The sequence below is a fragment of the Neophocaena asiaeorientalis genome, unplaced genomic scaffold, assembly GCF_003031525.2.
Source record: "Neophocaena asiaeorientalis asiaeorientalis breed wild unplaced genomic scaffold, Neophocaena_asiaeorientalis_V1.1 scaffold217, whole genome shotgun sequence".
NCBI classification, from domain to species: Eukaryota; Metazoa; Chordata; class Mammalia; order Artiodactyla; family Phocoenidae; genus Neophocaena; species Neophocaena asiaeorientalis.
In genome coordinates, this window is record NW_020172293.1 from 5,546,632 (window position 1) to 5,574,378 (window position 27,747).

A 27,747-nucleotide genomic window follows, 5' to 3' on the forward strand; every position below is an offset into this window, starting at 1 on the left:
CATGTCAATGCAGTGCAGGATGTGTATATCCTGTTTCAAATATCACTGGTCTGTCACTCTAGTGGTAGAGTATAAAACAGTCTATTTGCCTTGAAGAGCTTCAGCTGGAGACACATTTTATCCCTAAATAAAGTTAGAGGCTTTTAATCAGGGGAGTATTTGAAAATTAAATTGTTTTCTTCAGAGTTGCCTAAGAAAGATTTCATAATAAGACCATAGATATTCCTACATTAAATATTTTTTGTATTTTAAATTTGATAATCTGCTACTATTTCCACCCTCCCTTCTTTTGTATTTGTTCCAAAAAAAAGTTGGGAACTCCGTAAAGAACAATTCTGGCCTGTAGTTCTCGAATTCTGACATTTAGCAATCTGTACTCATCAAACACCTAGTCAAACTAGATGACTGGTTAATCATCTTATGATTCATTGTGTTTCACTTCTTTCCTAGGAAATAAAAAGCTAGTTATTTCTGAAATTAGGGATGACCTAGTTAATAAGGATTATAATTTAAAAATAATCTTTTATGTCTTATTATGCTGTATAACTAAGTGATAAGGTTACGATAACATTTGGAAATGAGTTTTAACAATTATGTTTTTAATAGAATGTTCATTTACTCTCTAGTTCTAAATATGTCCTGTTAGCTTGCAGGTCTAATTTAAAACATCAACCTTAAAATTTTCAAAGCCTAGTGTCTTATATAACTAAATGTCTAAAAGGTATTTGTTGGTGAAATATTATTATAATGATAGGTTTGTTTATTTTCATTCATATTTCATTCATAGATCCCAGCTCTGTATTATAAAGAACTTTTACTAATATATAAAAAATAAATCTTGAGAACTTGTATAGTATAGTCAATGTATATCTAATTGGTTATTAAAGTTGTCCTGATAATTTAAGATCATTTCCATTATTTTTACTCTCATACATTTCTTTTAAGTTTTGAACATCTGTTTAGATGTGTTGTTGCCTCTAGTTCAGAGTCTGATTAGCTTGTCAATAAATTAACTACTCATAATAGGCCATTATATTAATAAGTCTGGAACATACAAATAAAATAGATTTTTAAAAGAATTATGTAGATTACTGAAATTGATGTTAAGGGAATTAGAATAGCTGAGCAAAGCAATAACTAAAGAAAACATTGAAAAATATTGTGAAATAATTATGAAAGGCTCCTGTCCCTGTTCTTGTCTTAGGGATGTTTAATTCTAAGAAATGGCTAAAGAAAAGAAAGATTTATAGGAAGGATCTAGTGTAATCCCATAGAAAGCAGTTCTAACAAGTAAGGCTGAATTTCATGGGAACTGTGAAGTTCTTAGAAAACAAACCTCTTTCATCATGTGTTTTAGCATACATACGGTTCTTTGTCTCTGTTTTTCTCTGAATACAGGATTTCTTAGCCTGCTTATTGGCATATGGTTGAAAAATAGCCACCCACCTGGTCTTATAGCTCTAGCACTCACCACTGTCTGATTATCTACAGCTAAATGTCTCTTGGTTCAAACACATAAACACTTTCTTATTGCTCACTGAATGGCCAATGTACTTCTCCTCGAGTGAGGTGTTTGCTCTGGGTCTAATGAGCTATCGCTGAATAGTCAGGTCGTGTGAGTCATAGTCTCATAAGAGCCTGGGACCTGAGAATGGTTCACACAGGCAAATTTATCGATGTGTCTGCTACAGCTTATTGATGAGTCTGTCCTATTGTTTAGGGAACAACCATTTCAAAAGTACATAAATTGGTAGAGAGCACACAAAAAGGTGACAGCTTCAAAAGAAAACTCCAGTTCATCAACATAAATGGCTCTAGTCATGAACATATTTGTGCATTTTCATCTACATACTATTATATAAACAAATGCTATAAAATTGTATTTATTCAAAGAATAATCTATAAGAAGTAGTATTTAATCTGAGAATGCAAGGATGGTTCAATAGTAGGGCACCTATTAATAATATAATAAAACCAATATGCTGTCCATACCGATCAAAATATCAAATAAGAAAAGTGATCTGATGCTGGAAAAGTATTTGATACAATTCAACAATTCCTGATACAATATTTCAAACACTTGGCTTTCATGCTTTTTGCTACTTCCAGTACACTATGAACATTTATCATTTTTATAATCAGACAAAAATATGTAAAAGGTTAAAAGCCCCTCAGGGCAGTTAATTTTTTTTTTTTTGGTATTCCAAGTTCCTTATTCATGTAATTGTGTCTCAATAAATATTTCAAATGAAGCATTCCATTAAAACAAAGTAGGTTTTGAGAACTGTTAAGAAAACAGCATAGAGAGAATTTTTCTTTTTCTCTTGGAACACCTTGTTTCAGGAGTGTACCTTTTCCTATGTACAACATGAACAATCATCAGTGTTCATGAGGGTGAATTGCTTTTCTTTTAGAAGATACCTTTGAAAATTGTTCTCTTTTTCTCCGCGATTTGCTTCTCTGAACTCTTACCTCTTTTCCTGAGCTGAATCAGTGCCCTAATCTGACAGCTATGCATATCTAACTGATAGCTGTTCCTCCACTTGAACAATTCCATCTTAGATTCAACATGCTTGTGCCTGAGCCTATTTCCCTCTCTATCCCGACAACTCAAAATACCCTAGAATGATCTCTCTCCTCTCATTTTTGTTTCTTGTCTGCTGCCCAGCCTACATTTTTAGTGTCTCCCAACACTTTACCTTTATCAGCTTTCATAATCCTGGGTATAGGTTTTTATTTCTTACCTGGATTGTTTTGCAGAAGTCTTCTGATATCCTTCTTCCTTCCATTTCAGCATATTTCACCTGCACTGCAACTAGAGTAATCTTTCCATATTTGACTTATATGTCACTCCTCTGCTTAAAACTTTGTGAGGCAGCATTTCTGATTGAATTATATTTAAAATTGTTGGCTTGGCATTTGAAGCTGTCTTCATTTTGCCCTTCATGTATTCCTTACTCCTAGACCTTCCCCATGCACACTGAACTCATTTCTCATGGGAGCCATAGTGTGGTCATTCTGTTATCTTTTCTCATGCTTTGTCTTCCAGCCTTCCTTTTCTCACTTACGAAAAACTGACTTACCTTCATAATGTGCAGATCTAAGGCAATGTTCATGAAACTTTAGAGTCTCCCTGATATTTGTGATTTCCTTCATTCTCCGAGCTGTCACAGCACTCTGTAATTCCCTGATGACTTCAGTGTATTTTCTGATTGTTTCATCTCTACTCATGGATTAAAAGCTTCTTGAGCATAAAGGGCTAGATTTTATTGTTTTATATTTCTTATAATGCCTAACATAGTGATTTATACATAATAGTTCAAACATTGATATTTTGAATCAAATACTGAATTATTTGAAAGTAATGTATGAATATGAATATGAACAATATACGTTTGTATTTCAAACATATCAGTGCCATTGTCTCCGAAGTATTCCTTTGGGAGATCGTAATACAACTGAAAATATAAAACAGAACTAATATAAATAAAGTTGGTCCTCTATTTTGTGTTGGTCATCTAGTGTCATTTTAAAAAAGTTATTTTTATTTTTTTCACATTTACGTTCATATTTGCAGGACAACTAAAATATTATTAGTGTGAAGAATAATAAAAGTTATTATTATAACCTTGAGAGAGTATGTTAATTAAATTGAGGGTTAAGGAAAGATAGTGCTTAAGATAACTTCTTTCCCCATTTGTGATGACATGAAAACTTTATTTTCTTACGTTGAGTCAAACTGCCAAGAAATTCTTGCAACAGACTGAGTGCTATGATAAATATCTGCTTTTTAGAGCTTTGGACAGTGTCATTGCTTGAAAAGCAAGCTTGAACTCCTCAAGAGATCATTGGAGAGATAAATGCTTAAAAGCTTTTCAAAGCCATACTCTTGGCTCTATCAGAATTTAATTTCCCACTGATTATGGTTATATCGATTTTGGAACACATGGCCATGTATATACTCAGCGTAGCTACATCACTGATGATTTCCCATGCCTTGGGACTACATCACTGTTTTATGTGCATATGGAATCCACTGATATTTTCTTATATGTAAGTACCTTGAATTAAATACTCTGTTTTTAGACTAGACTATGAAAATGTTCTTGTAGTTGTTTAAAGGCTAAGTCTTTTTAGTAGTTAAAAACATTTTGATGTGTATGGAAATGGGCTTTATAAACATCCTGTACTTTATCAACCACTCAGTCATACCTGGTTAGGTTCTGACCTGTAGTCAAAATACAAAGGGTGTTTTTAAAAGTAGATTCCAGCTGTATGACATCACAGTGTTGAATGCACAGAGTGGTTATAAATGGTGAGGCAATACATAAAATATATAGAAGATCTTGGTTCTAGTCCTGTTGCTGTTAGTTTTAAGCAAGTGCTGTACCCTTTTGATCTTCAGTTTGGGGGTCCAGATAGTATTTACTTTCTAGAGAGTTGATGAGGATGCCAGGAGATAAGATATGTAAAGGACTTACCCCAGTGTCTACTATTCAACATAGTTGACTTCTATTACTCTTTGACCAAAAAAAAAAAAAAAAAGTGATTCGATCAAAGAATTTGTTGATGATAATGTTTTCATCTTTGAATGCTTTGTACCATGGTGATTAGTACTTAAGATGAATTTGGTAATCAGGTAATCATACAATCTAAGAACTGGAAAGGCTGGCCTAATTTTTTACATTCGAGAAAATAAAGGACCAAAGACCTCAGGTGACCCACCAGCCACCACACAGCAGGTCAGTAGCAGAGTGGGGTTTTGAACCCAGATCTTGGGACTCCTTCTCCTGAGGCACTTTCTCCTCTCTGCACACCAGAGTGGTGCTTCCAGAGCTCACCCTTTCCAAGTGATGGTTCTGTGACTACAGTTCATTCAGTGAGGAGCTAGTGGGCTTCGTATCTCTTCCGTCCGTAGTCATTCTTGCCTGGTCAGTCGTAGTGTTTTTGCCAGGCTAAAAAGCAAAGTTCTGCTATCAATTCGGTGTGGAATGTGATCTCATGCATGTGTTCTGTTTTTTTAGTATAACATAAAGAACTTGAGCAGAAGCTCCATTATAACATATTTCATGAGTCAGTTATGATCTTCGTCAAATCATGGCCCAAATACAATCACTAGTCCTGTTTCTGAGATACAAACATTATAAAAGCCTGTAATATACTTTAAAAGATACATTCTTGATGATATTTTGAAAACTATTTAGTCCTTATAAACATTCGAACCTTTGAATATTTAAACAAAGATAGTGCTGTGTTTGGCAAAGTAAAAAAAAAAAGAATAAAATACTGAACTTAAGATATAATAAAAAGACAAATAAAGAACTAGTTAAAGCACAGTCTTCTTTACAAGAAAGTCTTCTGCAACTCAATCCTAGAAGATTAGATTTTATAATAAAGATAATTTACCCCTTATAGAAACGTTTGTATTTTGAGTTGGCCACAGGTGGTCTCTAAAAGGAATCTTGTAAGGTTTATTTAGAAAATCTAAAGCTATTATGATAAGTTTTTAAAAACCCATACAGATGAATATTTTAAAATAGGATTATACAATTTAGCTATTTAATCTGATTAAATGAAAATCTGAGATTTCCTTACTCATGGCTGTTTTGTACGAGAGAGTAATGTAAAAACCACAAAGAACTGTCAAAGGAAATAACATATCTAATGATTTTAAATCCTAAAATAAGAAACCAAGTACAGCCTTGATCAAATGCACACATAATGATATTTCTGTAAGAAAAAAATATTTCATAGGACTATGATGATAGTGGTGTAGTATCAAAGCTTAATTAAAAACCTTGAAAAAATCAGCAAACTTTATACCTAAGTAAAATTTTGACATAAAAAAGACCCTCAGAGTGGGGAAAAAAAGACCCTCAGAGTGGGAAACTTCACTTTTTTGGACAGTTTATAATAGAAAACCTTAATAGTAGCTACTTGATGCTTTAAAAATGTAGATTTACAAGAAATGGCTAGAGAACATTCATTTAAAAAATTATCCATTTTGTTAAATGAAATTCTCATTTTCATCTCAGGAACGCATATGAGGCCAGTATTTCTTTTATACAATTATAATTGCTCTTAAATTTGGCGGTGAATTTTTCCTAGTATTCTAGTCTAAATCTAGAGAATTCTTCAGTTTCTTTTGGTAAGTTATCTTCATCAGTTTTGTGTCAATCAGAGAAACCTTACCATAAAAGTCATTGCTATCACACTATTTTCAATGAATGCTTAACTATATTCTGAACTGTTATGTATTGAATCCCATTAAAAGAAAACACACCAGGGCTTCCCTGGTGGCGCAGTGGTTGAGAGTCCGCTTGCCGATGCGGGGACACGGGTTCGTGCCCCGGTCCGGGAAGATCCCACGTGCCGCGGAGCGGCTGGGCCCGTGAGCCGTGGCCGCTGAGCCTGAGGGTCCGGAGCCTGTGCTCCGCAATGGGAGAGGCCACAACAGTGAGAGGCCGGCGTACCACAAAAAACACAACAACAACAACAAAAGAAAACACACCAGATCTTTTTGGGTGTCAAGGCAGCTATGTAGAAAGAGCAGGCTCTATTTGGTTACAATGAAATCTGCCTCTTAAATTACTTTCCATTCCACTTCCTTCATTTGCGTGTGCAATGTCTTATATGCATCTGAATTATCATTAAGAGGACCACAAACACAGACTTTATGACCTCAGTATATGATGATCAGAAGAGAAAAAGCACTGCTTAAATAAATTTGAAATCTTATTATTTAGAATGATTTCAACATGCAGGTAAGGAACAGAATAGCACTATGGCATAATGGTATATCTTGACATGAGTATTTAAAATTTTGGAAGATTAGTTTCTTAGGTTGCCTGGTGACACTTGGTCCATTTACTAGGAGATATAGGCTTTTGTTGTTACTCACAGTGCTTCGTGCGAGGTGCCGGCTCCTAACAGCTCATCCCACCCAATTGTGCTTCACCCTCCCTCTCTCCCTCCCACCGTTCCTTCCTTTCTTCCTTTCTTTCCCTGGGAAAGATGGTTGTTAAATATTTGCTGGCTCACTACTGCTTATAAATGTACCATCAATGAATGAACAGCAGGAAAGCTTCTCAGATTAGGTTGTGTCAGGTCAAGGATGCTCATCGTGCTTTCACTGTCACCTGCTTTTGCCTTTGATTCTAACTCTGGGGGAGTCTTGCTTTTGCCCATCCCAGGAACCAAATTGTGTCTATACCTCGAGTACTCTTCCTTTCAAGAACCATCAGTAACGACAATTCCTTTGAAGTTGGAAATCAAAAAAGTTAATAGAAAATAATAATATTGCTACCAGAAGTCAGTCAGTGAGTCAGCGTTCTGTTATTGCTCTATGGTCTAGTGGGTTTTACACGCACTGAAGTAATACGGACCTGGGTTTGAATCTCCTACTGTGAGAACTTGGGCGAGTTCACTCTGCGTCTCATCTGTGAAATGGGTGTTGGGAGGATTAAGTAGGGTTTTATATGTAAAGCCCAAGGCAAGTGCTTGGCATGTGGCAATTACCCTTTCATGCCCTCTCAGAGTACCTGGTAGGGGCCAGAAGAGGGGGCTTCTAAGAGTTCTTGACTGATGCCCTCCCTTTTTTTTTTTTTTTTTTGCGGTACGCAGGCCTCTCGCTGTTGTGGCCTCTCCCGTTGCGGAGCACAGGCTCCGGACGCGCAGGCTCAGCGGCCATGGCTCACGGGCCCAGCCGCTCCGCGGCATGTGGGATCTTCCCGGACCGGGGCACGAACCCGTGTCCCCTGCATCGGCAGGCAGACTCTGAACCACTACGCCACCAGGGAAGCCCTGCCCTCCATTTTTATATGGAGTTATCTTTCTCCAAAATTTTCAGCAGAGTTTGTATGAGGGATAACACAAATGAAATTGAAGGCTTTGGATATCATTTTATGTAACAGTATTTTTTATTCAAACACTTCATGGCAATTGGATATTATTAAAGATCCCAGCAGTTTAAAAATAGCCATTTTGCTGGCTCCATCAAGGAAAGAAGCTGGGTCCTGTGGAACAGAAATAAGACATGCTGCATTTCCCTTAATCCCTCAAGATCTTTTCTGTTGAGTATTTGAAGATTGCAAGTTTTCAATAGAAAAGTCTCGTTTCAGTAAAACACTTAGGTTCTTTAAGTGGTCCATCAGTTTCTTTATTAAAATCTCATACTTCATTGTGACATTGCTTCTCAACATGGTTTAAAAAGGACTTCACCTGGCCATATTGATGAAGAAATTGCTGGTGTGTCTTAAATTACACAATGTGAGTCAAAAATGTGAGTTTCAAAAAAAAATGGGAGTATTGATGGAGGATATTTCACTATTTGGGCTTTTGTTATTTAGAGAGAAAAAGAGTGAATATTTATTATTCACTCATATAATTATCTATTTGTTAGATAGATAATTAATGAGTGAATATTTATCCTGAAAACTGCTGGGACTTTAAATATGTCATTCTCATTAATGAAACAAGATAGCATTTTGAAAATAACACCTTTGGTGAAGTTAATTAAAACATAATTTAAAGAGTTAATTCATTATTTATAATAACAATTTAAACCCTTTAATAAAATACATTCCCATACAAAGGACTCTGATTTTGAGAGTTTTGGAAACTAAAATAGATTACAGTTTTTATTGCTTGATTATTAGGATTCTGAAATTCTCATCTCAAGAAATTTAAGTTTAAATGTATTTTTTCATATTTAAATTATATGAAAATATAATTTATTATATTTTAATATATATATTAAATTATATATAATTATATATATTATATTAATATATATTAAATATATATTTTAATATATATATTAAAATATATATAAATTATATTTTTTCAAAAATGAAAAAATAGCTAATGATTCCCAGTCTCACAGCATTACCATAGAGCTGCACTGTCCACTATGGAGCCGCAATCCAATACGGCTCATCTGAATTGAGATGTGCTGTAAGTGTAAAATTAAAACACCCGGGATTTCAAAGGCCTAGTATAAAAAGAAGATAAAATATCACATATGTTGAAAGATAATATTCTGGATATATTGAGTTAGATAAAACATATCATTAAAATCAATTTAATGTTTCTTTTTTTAATGTGGCAACTAAAATATTTAAAATTACATATGTGGCTCACATTACAATTCTATCGGACAGAGCTGCTCCTGAGAATGATTTTGGAAATAGTTAAAACAACATAGATAGACTTTGCCTGGGAGATGTCACTTTATGAGCAAATCAAAAATAGGCCAAGCATATTGGGGTTATGAAGAAAAACTTTGCACATACACCTTAAGAAAAAAAAGATGGATGGAGAAAGCCACCTGTAGATATAACTAGTGTACAAAAGAACAGAAAATTGATATCTACAAAATTATTTGAACATTGATAAAAAACTTTTAAAAACATGCTGCTACATTTTTGAAAATTGCAGCTTTGGTTTTTTATTTATTTTCAATTTTTAAAATGGAAGTATAGCTGATTTACAATGTTGTTAGAAAATGCAGGTTTTATAAGTCCAACAAATTTATCATAGTATAAAAAATATGTATTTTTAACTGACTATACTAGTGAACATTGACTATCACATGTATATTTAGTATCTGAAATATACCGGAGATGCAAAGCCTAGTACAATACATGATATAAAGTAGATGCTCAATAAATATTTAATGAATGAATATGTGATTGAAATAGGAGAGGGTAGAGATTTTTGTTGGTGTTATTCATTGATTATCTGAAGAGATTAAAATTAAAATAGTGCCTAGCCCATAGAATGCACACAAGAAATATTTGTGAAATGAATGAATGAAGTTAGACACACACACACACATTAAATCATAAAGAAGATAAAGTCCTCAGAGAGAAATTACCACCAATATATGTTAAACTAGTTCTCACTATTCAAAGGGTACCAATTATTTTAAAACATCACTAAATTTTTAGCTGTTTTAACGATACATTTACTTTAATAATGGTCTTATTTTGATAGTATCTCTTATATTTTGAGTTACACATGAAGAAACTCCATGGAAACAATTGGAACAAAACTCAGGAATTAGTGCTTCAAAAGTTCCAAACTTGCGAAGGTCAGTTGTGTTGTTTTCCTTGGCTTAACTGATATTGAAATCATGACTTCAAGATAGAAATACTTAGCGAATTTAGTAATTGGATGCTTAAGGTTCAAGTAGAAATATCGATAATGCTTATTTAGTAAAAAGTAGAAAAAAATAGGTGCGTTGTTTTTGTTTTGCGGTACGCGGGCCTCTCACTGTTGTGGCCTCTCCCGTTGCAGAGCACAGGCTCCGGACGCGCAGGCTCAGCGGCCATGGCTCACGGGCCCAGCCGCTCCACGAAATGTGGAATCTTCCCGGACCGGGGCACGAACCGGTAGTCCCCTGCATCGGCAGGCGGACTCTCAACCACTGCGCCACCAGGGAAGCCCAATAGGTGGCGTTTTAATAAGTAAACTGTAATTGTAACATCGTAGAAGTGTGAAGTTTATATCATAAACACATTTAACATAATTTCCATTTATTTGGGCGGATATATAATACAAATATATTTCCCTTGAATATTTTTCTTCATGAGACTGATAAAATTGGGAATAATTTCTTCACTGTGAGTTTTCATAAAGTCCAGGTAAGAGGGGTATTTCAATTGGCTAATGATAAAATGAAGGGGTAAAAATTAAATTCAAGGCAAATGAAGGGAACAGAGTAGGTGTAAAGGAGATGTTTTTGCAGTTAATTGACCAGGAACTGTGTTATTCGTAAAGTTTCGTGGCTCAAACCTGCTTAGGCTTATTGTGTTAGGAAAAGTGATTTCCATACATTTACTTCAGGGAGCTCTCCCTGCCGCCCTCATCTCTCCCCACTGTATGCTCCAGTGACACTGAACTCTTGGTTCCTCCAAATCTTGTCTCTGGGTCTTTGCAAATGTTCTTTGGATGTCTTCCCTACACCCCGTTTCTTTGCCTAATTCCAGCTTAAATATTCTCTCCAGAGGGAGATCTGCCCATTCCTTGGTTTCTGCTAAATCTTCTTGTTATGAGCTCATGTAACTCCCTACTTGCATTTTAGAGACATTGTTAAACTTTCTCCAAAAAGAGCTGAATTTGTTGAGTTTCACATATGTTTACATAAGTTATTGTTCTAATGGCTGTTTTCAATATGCTCTTCAACCCCAAAGCCTTTCCCTTTTTCCTTGACTATAAGAACTTCCTCATTATTTCCACATTTTAATATATGATTCTTCCTGTCTGGAAACATGAGAGAGAAACAGCTTTTCTCCATAAATGACTAGGAAATTATCTACTGCGTTTTCATAAAATTCATAAATCATGTAAGCAGGACATGTTATGAATTAATTGGTAGAACATCTATCTCTGAAGGGTTAAAGAATTGCCAACACTGATCAAGCCTGCTCTCTCTGGCTGTTGATATGGTGTTGACAGCCAAGCAATGAGCTTCTTCAATAAATCCACTCTCATATTCAAGTTTTTCCAGATGTGAGAAGTAATTAAGTCTTTGCATTTATTGAAGCCTTGTACGCTTTTCAAGAGGGAACTGGCAGCTGTGATGAATTAACTCTGCCTGAGTGCATGTGTGTGTTGTGTGTGTGTTTTGCGTGTGAATGTACATATATACAAGCACACGTGGCATTTGCCAATAGTCAAATGAGATCAGACCTTTAAAAAACAAAACAAAACAAAACAAGCTAATTTTCATAAATACCAAAAATTTTTACAGCTATATCTCACAATTTAGAGACTAGGGCTTTATCCAGTAATACCTTCTCAATTTCTGCTTTTGCTGAATGTTAAAGAGAAGAAATGAAATCATTTGCATCTGTTAAAGGATTTTCTTAAGAAAAGGTGAAATCATGATACTAGTAAAGCATAAAAGGAGCATATTTCAAAGATTTTAACTCATTAATTAAAGAGGCCACCAATAAGATGTTACAGTTGGTTCAAAGGTGAATTTGAAGGACCAAACGTAAATGAGTAATAAGGAATTTGGAATTGAATTTACAGATAGATACAAAAGGGTCTATCAACAAGCCAATAATCAATTGCTTTTCCCAGGGACACAATTAATTTGCATTTGTATGGCTAAAGCATCATTAGCATTGTTATCAGTTTTCAACAATTTAAGGTGTGGTAAAGTAGTTCAAAGACCGTGAAAGGCCAAATTAGCCAGAAGGTAACACTAGTTAAGACATGGTGTAATTTTTTGTGTGTGTCAGTTTCAAAGTCTTTCACAATTTTTCCTGACACATCTCACACAAAACTTCAGGAAAGGGATAGTTTTGGGGATAGCCAAGCTGTTTTTTCACGCTTGACCCTTTGGTTCTGATTGCAAGCCATTCAGAGGCCATTCAAACCTTGGGCTTCTCTCAGTGGGAAGGATTGCGGAAGTGTTTATGGTTTTAGTGTTGTGGTTATTAAATTGGAACAAATATCTCAAGTAAGCAGCAAATTAAATCAAAGTCTTTCAGTTCACTTGGTGGTTATGTTAATGTAGACTGAATAAGAGGCCTTATTTTTTCCTGTCAGTATGCTTAGAAGAATAGTTATTTTACATTTTGGCATCCCAACCTGAAAATTGTTGAGCCACAAATTATTTTTGGTTTCTTGTTCTTCTCCAACACCAGTCTAGATGTGTGGCTTTCATTTGTCAGTAGGATCTGTGTTTGTGAAAATAGGAGTATGAATATAGAAAAACACTAATAAATCTTATTTTAATGGCAAAATTGATTATGGTGACAGTTATTCAGGTTGTTTTGTATTCTTTTGATTTCTAATTAACAAACAGTAATGGAATAGCCATTAGGAAGGAGAAGATAGGCTAAATGAATGTTAATTGTAAAAATAGATTGGGCTAATAATAAGCAGAACTCTTCCCTTTTATAAAGAAGACAAAATGCCCTAGAGAGCTTACATGTCTTGTTTTAAAAAAATTTTCTCTCCCTCATCTATGAGTAAAGTTCTCTTTTGGATAGATGCCAAACGATGAAGAAATACATGAGGCAAAAGTAAAATAACCAGGGATTTAACTGAGAAGCAGGAACCTTTGGGGGATAGTCATAAAAGAAACCCAGGCAACTAAAAATGAGTACATGAAAAGACTGCCAAGGCAGGCAGGCAAGTCAGATGAACTAATTTCTCTCTCATCTACCATTTAGGGGGAATATATATATATACATATATATATATTTATAAATTTATTTATTTATTTTTGGCTGTGTTGGGTCTTCCGTTTCTGTGCGAGGGCTTTCTCCAGTTGAGGCAAGCGGGGGCCACTCTTCATCGAGGTGCACGGGCCTCTCACTGTCACGGCCTCTCCCGTTGTGGGGCACAAGCTCCAGACGTGCAGGCTCAGTAGCTGTGGCTCACGGGCTTAGTTGCTCCGCGGCATGTGGGATCTTCCCAGACCAGGGCTCGAACTCGTGTCCCCTGCATTGGCAGGCAGATTCTTAACCACTGTGCCACCAGGGAAGCCCTAGGGGGAATATTTTTTAATAGGAAATGTTGAATTAATTTTCAAAGTGGAAATATTCAGTTTATCTCTGTAAATGTTCCTTCACACAGAGCTGTATCTCAATCTATTTCAGCTGTTTAATATGGATTTTCATTTGCAAGTCACTTCATCACCATGTTGGGGAAGAACACATTTTCTATCACTGTAGAGAAAAGAAAGGAGAAAGAAGTGAAATAAGTATGAAACATTTCTCAAAATCCAAGAGATTCTTGTTGTATGTGACCTTAAGAACATGAAGACAGTCGAGCACTGCATGGCTTGTGATGGTGGTATAGACTTGTTTCTTTGGCCAGGGGCTGTGTCCCCAGAGACCTGAATTACCCTTAGGACCTGGCAGTTGTTACAGAAATATATTTGGTTACACATAAACATCAAACTATAAAAAGATGGAAGACTTCTCTATTACAAATACACAAGTTAGCTCTTATCTTTGGGCTTTTATGCTGCATGAGGCCCTCCTGGGCTATATATATATATATATATATATATATATATTTTACTCCCCCACCAGGGATCAAACCCCCACCCCCTGCTTTGGAAGGCGAAGTCTTAATCACTGGGCAGGAAGGGAAGTCCCCCTACTGGCCTTTAAAAACATATTGATGGTATAGAATTTACCCTTTCAAATGAGAAGGTCCTTTCATACCAAGTACTTTCCCTGGAACTGTGTACCTTCATTTGATAGTTGAAAACTCTTTTGTTTGTAAGGGGCTTTCCTATTTTTTAGGTGCTTTCCTTGTATTAACTTCTGGCAATTCAGTTTTTCTGCTTAACGATGGAGAATTAGAGGCATAGAGGGATTAAATAATTTCCCCTAAAGAATGTGGGTGAGCCAGACCTGGAAGTAGGGGGTCTAGCTGTAGATAATGTGATTCCCACCTTGGTCTCATTCTCAACCAGGGCATGGGTAGAGTACGAAAGTAAAAAATAGACAACATAAATGAAATGCTCAGTAAGTGAAAGGGATTAGCAACTACACAGATATTCCCTTTTGGGGCGCCCCAAGATGCAAATATGTATTAAAGTACAACATTTAACATGGTTAAAAAAAAAAAAAGAGGATAATGGGGGAATTTTGAAACATGATAGCTATCCATGAACACTTTCTTCATATTCCCCAAGTTACATTTTGGAGCTATTGACAAGAGGGCGTTGCTGTAATTAAGTTCAGGGCTTAAAATATTTTAGAGAAAACTTTACGTGAATTTTATATTATACCTACAGGTGAAAAGAAAAAAGATGTATTCAATCAAAAGTAATAATGTATCTAGCTTGCCAAACACTCCATTAAGGAGTTCCTCCAGCAAATCTTGAGTGATGGTTTTTAAAAACAATTCCTATCTCATTTTAGCACAAAGTATATTTTACTCACCATTGCATCTCTAACACCCAGCACAGTGCCTGGCATAACTACCCACGTTTCTTTGAATGAATGAACGTAGAGCTCTAGTTAAATTCTGGTCCTAGTGCTCCCCTGAGTAACTTTGTGAATAAGACAAATAATTAATTTCTCTTGACCTCAATTTTGTCCTCTGTGAAAGAGAGGGCTTTAGTAGGATTGATTTCTTAAGGACCCCTGTAGCTTTAAAATTCTGATTCTAAAATCTCAAATGGAAAATGCGTGTTCACATTGTATATGGTGTTTGTTTTTGCTTTCAAAACTTGTGTGCATAATCTCAACAGATCACTTTCTTCCAGCACAGTGGAGAGACAATAAGAATTTATTGTATGATGGGAAATGAGAAAAATAGCAGCCACTGAAGTCTGACGCAGGTAATTCACCGTGGGGAATAGATGTCACCATGGGCATCGCAGGTATTGTCACCTCAGACACTAGCCAGGCAGTGCATCTTAGGCAGCTCTGCCAAGATTTTCTCCCTACGCTTTTAGAAGTTTGCAAGAAAAGCTTATAGAAAGTGCTCTTTTCCCCATTTCCCAATAAAGATAATGTAATAGAGCTTCTATGGAATATTAGAAGAGTCTTTTGGCAGAGGACTTTAGGGAAGCAAGCAGAGTCTACACATTCTGCTCCTTTATGGAACGAGTATCATGTACAGAGAACTTCCTTGTAGAATTCTCTACATAGGCATGACAGGACTATGATTTTAAAGTTAAGGTTTCCAATTTCAGCACCCTCGGGGCATTTCTTCTTGGCATTTTGCCGGTAAGCAGGATATGTGATGCCATTAAGTGAGCCTGTATTAAAAGCCCTTTCGGGCTTCCCTGGTGGCGCAGTGGTTGAGAGTCCGCCTGCCGCTGCAGAGAACGCGGGTTCGTGCCCCGGTCCGGGAGGATCCCACGTGCCGCGGAGGAGCGGCTGGGCCCGTGAGCCATGGCCGTTGAGCCTGCGCGTCCGGAGCCTGTGCTCCGCAACGGGGAGAGGCCGCAACAGTGAGAGGCACGCGTACCGCAAAAAAAAAAAAGTCATTTCATGAAACAATCAACTACTCTTATAGAATACAACGTTGTTTCAGAATAAAACAATGTTTGCCCAAGTAATATTTCACAGAAGAATGTTAGTTTTCTAGCGTATCAGATGTCAATAAAAAAATAGGTAAGTAGGTGGGTAGATAGGTTAGATTAGATGAGATGAATAGGTTTCATATTTGGGAAATGCTGGGTTAAGCAAACTTAATAGTTTTCTTGGTTGTGGGTCTTCTTAGAGCTTCTAATGTGTCATTGTGCCATGTGGATCTCTAAGTGGCAGGGGGAGAGATTAGTATATGGGTTTCCCCAAACATGTTTGTTGAAGAAACCCCCTTTTCCCCTCCGAGTATTCTGTGGAACTTTAGCTTCATAGAACACAATTTGAGAAATAATCTATACATGATGACTGTATAGGATTTTTTTCTTTTTGGAATTTTTAGGCAAGGCCAAGGTAATTTTAAAAATTTAAAACTAAATATGATATTAAGAGAAAACAGTATTACTTGTCTACCTAGAATGATGTTTTTTTTTAAAAAAACTTGCTTTTTAATTAATTAATTAAGTTTTGGCTGTGTTGGGTCTTTGTTTCTGTGCGAGGGCTTTCTCTAGTTGCGGCAAGCGGGGGCCACCCTTCATTGCGGTGCGTGGGCCTCTCACTATAGAATGATGTATTTTTTGATTAAAGTTATATTTTATATCATTAGTTTCATTGTCTACCTAGAATGATGTATTTTTTGATTAAAGTTATATTTTATATCATTAGTTTCATTGTCTACCTAGAATGATGTATTTTTTGATTAAAGTTATATTTTATATCATTAGTTTCATTATTCACCTTAGGGTGTTTTTTTATTATGTCCCACATTGATACGCTATGGCTTTATAAATATTAATTTATCCTAGGATTTAAATAACCAAATTTGATAAATTGAGCTGTATAGTCTTAGAATTACCTCAATTGCCATTAAAGGTTTAGTTTTGAGAAATATATTTTAAATTATATAACATATACCACATTATAAATATTGTTATAGTTTATTTTTCCAAACATTTCCAAGCATGTATTACACATTGTGAAATATACGAGTAACTAGTGGATTTGTAAAAATTGACACAGTGGGCAGAATTGAAAAAGGGTAATTATTATTTTTTGAAACAATGTTTCTAGAATTCTTAAATGATATATCAGCTTATGTTAACTGCAGCTTCTCATGTTTAATGATGTTTACAATTAAAATAATACAATAGCAATATAAGATTAACAGTCATAATTAACTCAGATTAGATTCTTTGAAGTGGTTCAAAGGGTTTTTCATAATAAATTACTAGCCTTTAATCAGTTAATAAAAAGTATTTTTTTTTAGACTGGAGAAGTACATGTATGTCTCATAAAAAATTTAATTTAGGTTAATGGAATGAGTTTGAATGATCCAGATTCACCATACCAAATCCGGGATATGTCTGACATTCCAGTGAAAGCTTTATTTAGATGGAGTTGAGGAATCTTTGAGATAATAGGCTTTGCACTCTGCTATCTTGAGTGTTACAGCTGAGTGGTTCACCCAGAATCTTTAAGTCTTTTTCAAACGATTTTATGAATGAATTGAATTCATGAAATATTAATAAGTTGTCTCTTTTGGATTTCTTAACCAGTTTAGAGAATGTTGACTTTAAACGTTCTCAAAATTGAATTTTGCCTGTTAAAATATTATTTCCGCTTATGAGGCTAGCTCTGGCCGACCTCAGTGATGCTGTTCCATCCACTCACACCCCGCTGTGATAAGGAGGATGAAGTGTGAGCTAAATAGGGAGGAGGCCTGGGCACGGTCATTTTTTTGCCAGAACACAGAGACGCCAAGACCTCAAGGTGCTGCAGTATAGAAAAAGGTGCTGCACTTGTGAATTAAAAAAAAAAATAATTATACACACACACACACACACACACACACACACACACACATATAGAAAGAGTAGAAATGAGGGTCCCTGTATTTGAGGATGTAAAAGATGAAACTGAAGAAGAAAAAACAGGGGAAGAAGAAAATGAAGAAGACAAGGTGGGTGAGAAGGCATTGCTGAAGAACGGTATTTGTTCCTCGAGGTCGCTGATTAGAAAAATGTTTCCTTTTCTTTTCTTTTTTTTTTTCCCGGACAGGTGTTCTTTAAGCCTGTTATTGAAGACCTGAGCATGGAATTGGCCAGAAAATGCACTGAACTCATTAGTGATGTAAGTGGCTTAAGTAATTTTTGTCTGATTTTGCATTGCACGTGTGGCACTCTTATGTCATAGAATCAGAGAGCTGAGGGGAAAACCTTGAAATCATTTATTTAAAACACTGTGATTTTCCAGATCATGGAAATAAGTCCAGATATTTTAGGTGATTTTCCCAAGGTCTCCCCGACAGAGAATTTCTGTGGGGACAGGTCTCCGTGTTGTTAAGCCAGAATCTTGTCCCTTCTTGAATTTCAGTGTCACTCTGTCATGAAATCATAAAGCATCGAATTTCAGAACATACTCCATTGAGAACCCAAAGCTTTTTTACAATTTGTATAATGATGTCATTTGTTTTGAGAGGATCTCTATCTAAATGAATGATTTTTAGCATTTGGGGGAACTTTTTTGGAATCTGATGAATTCAGTAGTTTTCCAAACCAGAATCATGCATATACCTGCATATAACACCTATTAACAATTTAGGATTCATGGATTACTGAACTGTGTGTTGAGAGCCCTGAACTATATGATGATGATGGATATTAGTGAAAGGAGCATTTCTGTTGTGACGTTTTTCGTTAACTGGGATCGGTTTATGTTATATTTCAAGGGAATCCTAGAATTATGGAATTAATTCATAGGTATATATCTCTATGTTTATCTGTCTACCTGTCTATCTGTAGTAAATATGTAAACTAGAATTACAGAAGCACAGGGAAATGTGTTCTTCACTCGGGATGAGAGCTTAGATGATCGTCATTGGGACAGTTGTAGGAAAGTCGCTGGTACACAGGAAAGATGGCTCGTGAAGCGTGAACGGGTGCCTGTCTTATTTAGAGAGGGGAGCGGAGAACTGGTTGTTTCTGTTGTTGTTAAGCAAAGTGATCAGAATATTTTACAAACGTTTGTTTGTGGAGGAAGTCAATCCTGGGCCTTACGGTCATGTGCCGGTCTGTTCTCTGAAGTCAACCTGCCTGAGTCAGTTCCACAGTAACCCTGGGCAGGCTGGCTGGCCTCAGTTCCTCAAGGGCAGCATTTCTAATAGTAAGATTAAGAAATCGTAACACATCTGAAGTGTTTAGTAAATTGTCTGGAACATTGTGAGTACTCAGGAGATGCTAGCTGTTATTAACCACTGCCTCTGTAAATTAATTTTGTGTCTGTCCAATCACATTTTATATATGATTCTGTATTCCCTTCTGGTTAGTCAGAAAGAGCCAGAGGATGGTGGGAATCAGACCCCTTCCTGTATACTTGACATGCAATGTAACCAAACTTTAAATTGAGTATTTCTTTGTGCCATTGCTTAATAATAGTCACAAGCTAATGTATGTAGAAGTTCTTTGTAAACTCTAATAATAATGAAATGATAATGACAACAACGATAATAATATCAGCAACAGTTAAGATTTATTGAGTACTATGTGCCAGGCATTGCAACTTGTGAGATAGGTTCTCTTGTTTTCCCATTTTAGAGGTGAAGAAGAGAAGGCTCAGAGAGGTTAAGTAACCTCCTTGGGTCACACAGTTAAGCAGTAGGGAGTAGGACCTGAACACAAAGCCCTCTCTCTTAGCCAGTTTGCCATGCTATCTCTCACTGTAGCTTTCATGCAGTTTACCTTAGCTTTATCATTATGTATTACACAAATATTAGTGATAGTAATGTGACCATTTAAAACCTTAAGTTCCATAACTCTGGAGATAGTACCTCTTCTGGTGTTGTTATGTTTTGTTTGAAGTGTATTTGTGGCTGAGCTAAATTATATTATATAAACCATTAAACTAAAGTGGCAACTTTAGTTAGTAGGTGATTTTGTTGGAGTTGTTTTGGATAAGAGCATCTCTCTGTGACTTCAGTCTTGTGGGGAGGGGCGATGGCCTTTACCGTTTTGCCAAAGCGAAAGCCACGTTATTCCACTCTCATGCAGGTGACATCAAATGCGTGGGAGTAATTTCTGTTTAGTATAAGTTTATATTGCAAGGCAGAATGCCTGTACTACTTAAATATTTAGATCATATTGCTGTGGTCTCGTTTATATCTGTGCACATGTTTACATTTTATATCCAAAGAGAATTCCATACTTATTAAGATACTGGTTTAATTGTTGGAATTTTTATATCTCCCAATGAACAGTCTGAACAGTGACTTTGTTTCTAAAAAAATGAAGAGTTTGTCCAGTCATTTGAAAATTAGATTTTAATTTACCCTTTCTGGAAGGGCTTCAGGTATTGGACTAAATCAAATTTCTGGTTTTTTAGAAGTGTGGTTAAATAATATCATCAAGTAATAACTTGCTCATTCACGCTTGGTGTCATCAGTGTTTTTATACGGAGCCGATGAACTTAAATTTGAAGTTCTTTTCTCTGTTGTGTTGTCTGCATGTCTAGATGGTTGTCTAAAATGTATATTTGAAATTGCATCAATACGGAGCTGAAAACAAATATAAAAAAGGACGAATTGAGTTAGATTGGCGTTCCAGTCAAGACTTTATTACGTCTCTGATAGTGCCCATCTGTTCGTGCTCACATTTAATTTAGTCCACCAGTCTTTGCCCAGGTCTCAATCTTAAAGACAAAGCTTCGAGGACTTTAGTTTTGTTTTATAATCCTTTATATCCCAGGGGGGAATCCGTGTGTTTACCTGGGCCTGTTTGTTTGTTTGAAGGCAATCTGTTCCCAGCCTGTCACCGAGTGAATTTGGTGTTTTGTTGGCCTGCTTTGTAGAGTCCTAGATCTTGACGCTTTAAGAAGCAGACTCACATTTTCTTGATCAAATCACACGGCTAGTGAGCCACTGACCTGGAATTTGGAACAAGGTCTGTCTGATTCCCAAGCCTTGGCCACCACGATGTCCTTTCTCTGCTGCTGTGTGCCAGGCACTCCACATGCAATATTGTATTTCAGGCCACAGCAAGCTAGTGCCATAGGTCCTATGAGCCTCAGTTCAGAGGTGGTGAAACCCAACATTGAGTAGCTTGTCAGCGGCCACCTGCCTACTCGGGTGGGGACAAGATTCAGGTTTAGGTCTGGCCTGGCTGGTAGCCACCCGCTACTCTGCTCCATTTTTCAAATGAGGAGGGTAGTTTTATGGGTTTCTCTTCATGGAGCAGTCTCTCTACATCCCCTTCATTATCATTCTAATCATCCCTCTTTGGACCTCTTTTAGCTTTCATATGTCTTTATCGGGATATAATAACCAGAACTGTGCACAGAAGTCCAGATGTGGGTGGCTGTGATTATGAGTGGGGAAGGATGATGTTTCTGCCCCCTGTGTGATGATATTTAGTGTTTCTTGGACTTCGGGCTGCAGGAAGCTGTCAGATCACCCTCAGTAAGGGCATCACCCTCAGCCATTTTCAGTCCTAGTTTCTGACTTGTAGCTGATCACGTAGGGCCCATCCTCTTTTAATAGTTTGAATGATTTGTCCCTTGCTAGTGATGTAATCTGTAGTTTTCCGCCCTCTCGCAGGGCCCTGTGAGAGCTTCCGCAGTTCATCTCTTTCAGTTTACCATTTCCCTCTCCATGAGAGCGTGGGGTCATCTGCAGACCTGCAGACTCCGCTGTATCATGCCCCTGCCAGATAATTTGTTAAAATGTTAAATAAGAATGGCCTGGCGGTAAGTCCTGGGAGGGCTGCACTGTTTAGAATTCTCCATAGAAAGAAATATCTGTTTTTCAGATCAGGTGGCTTCATTTTGGGGATCAGTATGAGGAATTTTTCAAAACAGATTTTTTTGGCCTCACCTAGTTTCCGCTTTGCACATGCTCTGCCCATGTTGTGGGGTTCCCTCTGCATAACTCACTTCCCAGTCTTGAAAGACCCCTGGTCCTCCGAGGCAGCCTTTTTTATTTTTCTGTTAACCGTGTAATGCTTTTTATTTCCCCAGATATCCTTTCTCTGTTATTTTGTCCTGTTACTCAGCTATCTAATCAATTCTTTGAATACATCAAACCTACTGACTACATTAAACAGTCAGAATCACGGATCTGGGAGCCTTTTGTAGGGTGGTCATAAAAAACAGCGGGTTAAAAGGGACCCTTTATATGTTTCTTGTAAATTAGGATAAAGAGTCTCTGCAGAGAAAATCAGTCCACATCTGCATGAAGTCTCTGATTCAGAGTTTTGATTCAGACCTTTTTTAGGGTGTTCGTTTGCGTGGCAGCAGAAAGAACATTTTCCAGGCAAGTGAACATTGTTTGTTGTGGGTAAACCCTTCCAGTGCTGAAAACATGGAATTCCGTGGTTACCCCTCCAGAGAAAGCTCCGACGGTGTTAGGAAACCTGAGAGAGCAGCCTTGCCTCCGAGCGCCCCAGTTAACACACAGGGCAGGAGCCACAGTTCTGTCTTCTGGGGTTCACTGCATTTAGCCAACGTGGCTCCATTTGCGAAAAGCCTTCCTAGCTCCTTTTGGTTAAGAATGCTTCTAAAAGGAAACGTCCTCTAACATTTCTACATCTGTCATCTACTGTCAGCCATTAGCTGATCTCATAGTAAGTAAAAGAAACTAGGCTAGGAGGTGGAAGCTCACTCAACTAATTTAACTCTAACTGTAGTTGAGACATGGTGGGATTAATGGGTGAGGTTAAAGCAGAAAGTAAATATTTAGGGCATCTTATTGATCATTAAGTCATCAACTCTGGATCGTGTGTTGGTTGTGAGTGCAGATGGCTGCATGTAACAGGAAAATCCTAGCACAGAGGCTTAACCGATGTCTATTTTTTTCACATATGAATCCTGGAGGTAGGGGCTTCAGTCTTGGTGCAGTGGATGTTATCAGTCTCTCAGGTGCCTTTCCTTCTGCTCTGCCATCATTGGTATGATGGCTTATTGTCTTATGATGGCATCATTGTGGCTGTTTCCCTGTGGTTGGGGAAGACAAAAGGCAGAAGAGCCAGGGGTCAAAGGGCCATGTCAGCAAGTCTCTCCCTTCATACCAGCTACACCAGTAATGATGCTGGGAAGACTTCCAAGAATGTCTCATGGCCAGAGCTAGGCACTTGTCCTCCCCGGCCAATCACTGGCCAAGGGGAATGAGAAAACCATACCTAGTTCAGAGGAGTTTGTCCTCTGGGGCTGGGGTAGGGGCATGTCTACTTTCATAAATACATTTGAGTTCTACTGTTAGCAAAGAAAGGGATTGGATATGCAATCTATCCAATAGGTGGGACCATGGTTGTATTAGGAATTGACTGTCTACTCAGTGATTTTTATTTTCCCTAAGATTTAGTATCAGTCATCGATGCAGTACCCTTTCATCCATTTTTTCCTATTCTCCTGGTATAGGAAGGCTACTAATATGTAGTATTCTTTATATAAAAATTTAAGATCATTTGCTTGTTGTCACTCATATTGTAAAATTCATTAGAAATACGAGTGACAATAAGCATATAATACGTGTGTGTGTGTATCTTTTAAATAAAGACCAGAGAAGGGAATGGAGAGCACACTTAAGACTGAACTATTTGCCTGCATAGTAAAGGAAGTAAATACTTCACCCTTATCCCGAGCGCCTGTCCTGAACATTCTGCTCAGGTCAGAGCTTATCAGGGGGCCTGTAGCCATAGCACATACCTCTGCCCTGCGGTGAAGCATGTGCACTGGAGAGGGAAGAGATGGTGGCGAAAGATAAAAATAATGAGCCAGACTTAAGCCTAATGATAGCTTATGTTCTCTCACACTTAATTATATAACGGAGATACCTTTTTTTTTCTCCTTATGATCAAAATAGCCTACTATTTATCATACTGCCATTAACAGTTTAATTACTAGTGACTGAGGAGGGTGATTTGCAGAGACCTAAAATTATGGCTAATCTCTGAGAAGAAAAAAAAAGCAATTTAGTGCTCAGATAAGATAAATATGTTCTAATGTTGATTTCATGAATAAAGCAAATGTTTAATGTGGTCAGCATCTAATATCTGAGTCATAGCCATGAGATACTGCATTTTAAAAGAATGTTACTTAGTATGTTCGTGTCTGGTTATACCTCAGGTCAAATAATGCCCCTCAAATCAGGTTTGAATATGGTAAAATCTCTATGTCATGTTAAAGTGTAACATCAGTATTAGTCATGATCTTTAAGAACCAGGTAGTGTATACAATTAAACTTCACTTTTAGGCTGTAATTAGGGAGACCATGTAATTTTTAAAAAAATTTTTATATTTTATTTTTTAATTTTTATTTTACTTATTTATTTTTTTGGCTGCGCTGGGCCTTCACTGCAGCGCACGGACTCTTCATTGTGGGGTCAGTAGTTGCAGCCTGTGGGCTTAGTTGTCCTGAGGCATGTGGGATCTTAGTTTCCCTACCAGTGATCGAACCCACGTCCCCTGCATTGGAAGGCAGGTTCTTAACCACTGGACCACCAGGGAAGTCCCGGGAGACCATGTAATTTATCATCTGAACTAAGACTTTTTTTTGGCCTAAGTATTTATAGTCTTGGGTAGACAAACATGACTTTATTACAGGGTGATACAAGTTTTAGCAACTTACCTTTATCTTCTCAACTAGTTGTAAGTTTTGCCTGCTCAGTTTTTAGATTGGATGGCTGTTAGTGTGACAGTGGGATTATCTTAGGTCCCTCTTTTTGGTTCATGTGTCCATGTGGGATCTTCCCCCAGATTAATTCTGGCCTCTCCCCGGGGGGAAAGGAGTGACTCCTTTCACTAGCGAGTTGGAGAGAAGAAATGAGCGTTGCCCAGCTAAGCTTCTCTGGGCTTTGTCCTGCTCCTCTGCCTGCCACAGGGGGCATTCTGCAGTGATCTCCACCAGGTGGCAGGCTTTCTGGGTGGGTTCTATGCTTGGGGGTGGTGAGGCCTGTGGGTGCTCATAAATTGGGTAAGTTTGATTTGAGCATAAGTAATTAGTAACAGAAAGCCCATTGTGGCCACAATTTAGGCCTCTTCCTCTAAGCCAGCATGTCTAGCTAATGATGCTAGAAGTATTCTCCATTTGTTTAATTTCTGCCTCTTCTCAATTGGTTACATCTGTCCTGGTGACGCCTTGTTTTAAACCTAGAGGTAGGCAGCTATGTTTCTGTTTGACCGTAGGCTTACCTGTTAGGGTCTGTGGCTTAAAAGTAACAATAAACTAGGACAGTTGTATGAGTGAAATGGAGAACGTTTAATAATCATGCTGAACAAGCTGGGCAAACAGGACCCACAGTTACTGTGGGTCCAACACACATGATCCTTGTTTTGGTTTGTTTGTTTGTTTGTTTTGTTTTTTGCGGTACACGGGCCTCTCACTGTTGTGGCCTCTCCCATTGCGGAGCACAGGCTCCGGACGCGCAGGCCCAGCGGCCATGGCTCACGGGCCCAGCCGCTCTGCAGCATGTGGGATCTTCCCGGACCGGGGCACGAACCTGCGTCCCCTGCATCGGCAGGCAGACTCCCAACCACTGCGCCACCAGGGAAGCCCCTGGTTGTTACTTTTTAACTTTATTTTTTTATTAATTTTTATTGGAGTATAGCTGCTTTACAATGTTGTGTTAGTTTCTGCTGTACAGCAAAGTGACTCAGTTGTACATATACATATATCCCCTCTTTCTTGGATTTCCTTCCCATTTAGGTTACCACAGCATTGAGTAGAGTTCCCTGTGCTATACAGTAGGTTCTCATTAGCCAACACACATGATCCTTGATGATAACTAGACCCTGGCTTATGTAAAGAGCAGCCTTTTCCCGCCTTTGCCTCATCACCTTTGCTCTTCTGGGCTGGATATCAGTTTATTTGATTTGGCTTGTTTTGAGCATCCTTCCACATTGGAGTATTTACTTCAGAAAACAACTTTTCTTAAGTTAATTCTTCTGTTCAAAAAAGGAGCATTAAAATTGTTTTTCTTTCTCTTCTTATGTAAAATATTCTTTTAGATCCATTATAAAGAAGAGTATAAAAAGTCTAAAGACAAGTGTACATTTGTGACTGACACGCCTATGCTAAAACATGTAAAACATATTGGCGCTTTTATTTCTGAGGTAAGGTATCAAAACGTGCAAAATGGCTTTCATTTTCTTTTTCTATTTATGTAAGTAAAAGTCTGTGCATGAAAGTTAGACAATAATATTTTTGATAGCACCACTGAATGTTGGTAATATCTGTATATTACATAATTCTGTGCACTATGGCAATTAACTCATGTAAACTGATAAGTTTTATTATTTATGGTTGATGTATTTTATTATATGTCTATTTTGGCTCTAACCCTTTCTTATTTATATAAAATTACTCTTAAAAAGGGCTATTTTTATTCAATAGAAAGTATTGGCAAGTTCCATTATTTCATTTCTTAACAGACTTATTAGATATAAATGATTCAATATAATTTTGAAAATAAGTGAAACCAGCAGATTCCATAAAATGTGGTATCTTTGGTAAGTAACTTTAAATCAGTTTGAACTATTTTTGAGTAGGATCAGTTCAACAGAGATACCTGTTATGAAACCATAGAGTGAGAAATACACTACATTCATTTTCCAGCTGAAACATCATAGGGTCTTTTCCTGAGAGCATTTAGAGCTGCAGCTTACGTTGTCTTATAAAGCACAATGTTAACAGTAATTTCTGTGATGAGGCACTGCTGGTTTCTGTGAATATATCATTTCAAAGAGATAAACTTGAAAGGAAGATGATTAGATAGTGTTGTAAATGACTGACCTCTAGTGTTTTTTGTAAGTTATGTTGGAAAAAGATCAATATGATATTCTCGGGACTATTTCTGTCAACGTGAAAACATTTTGAAGAAAATTGGTAAATTTTAAGTACCCAAATCCAAAGAGTTATGGGAACGCAAGGCTTACGCAGGCTATATGCTCAATAAACGGCACTCAAATCTAGTTCCAAGTGGGAGTAACAGCAGGGACCTGTGGACAGAGTGGGGAAAACCACGGTTTTGTTTATTTGTGTCAGCTATTAGTTCTCCTGCACAGAGAAAAGGAAGAGGGCAATCTGTTATGTTCCTTTGAACTTAATGTTCCCAAGAGTAAATAGTGAATGAGTGTCTCTTTTTATGAGTAACGATTGAGATCACTTAGAGACAGCGCAGATTGCACGTGGGAAGGTGCACAAACAGCAAAAAAGCGCCCCCTGCACCCCACCATTGTGGTGGAAGGAGTTAAGAGGACTTGAATAAAGGAATGTTGTCCTTTGCATTCAGGTTCTAGACTGTAAATTCTAATGACTTGTGTTTTCTGGAACAATTTAAATGTCTCATTGTTCTCATGTTTCTTTGCTGATCAAACATGAAATTGTCAATACACACAGATTTACTTTGAGAAATGTGCATGGGTTTAAACAGAAAAATAGTCATTATTACTTTTTACCAAATTGATTTAAGGTTTTTAATTTGAGGTATAATTGACATTTAACATTTTATTAGTTTCAGGCACACAGTGTACACGATTCGATACTTGTATGCCTTCTGAAAGGATAACCACGATTGTCTGGTTACCACCTGTCACCACACAGAGTCACACATCTTATTTCTTTTTTTTCCCTTGTGATGAGAACTTTTAAGATCTACTCTCCTAGCAACTTTCAAATGTGCAAGTACAGTGT

The 27,747-nt window shown here is 37.2% G+C and overlaps 1 protein-coding gene across 2 annotated transcripts in view; it reads left to right on the top strand.

Annotated features, from left to right (window-relative positions):
* The window catches only part of NEBL (nebulette), a 335,691-nt gene that overhangs the window by 210,509 nt on the left and 97,435 nt on the right, over positions 1-27,747 (top strand). The window contains exons 1-3 of one of the 2 annotated variants that reach the window (XM_024766137.1): positions 17,939-18,030; positions 18,129-18,200; positions 26,064-26,168. The exons of the other annotated variant lie outside the window; for it this stretch is intronic. Coding sequence (XP_024621905.1) covers positions 17,950-18,030; positions 18,129-18,200; positions 26,064-26,168 — 258 coding nt within the window. The 5' untranslated portion in view covers positions 17,939-17,949. Of the gene's footprint in view, positions 1-17,938; positions 18,031-18,128; positions 18,201-26,063; positions 26,169-27,747 lie in introns of those variants that run through there. 2 annotated transcript variants of the gene reach the window in all.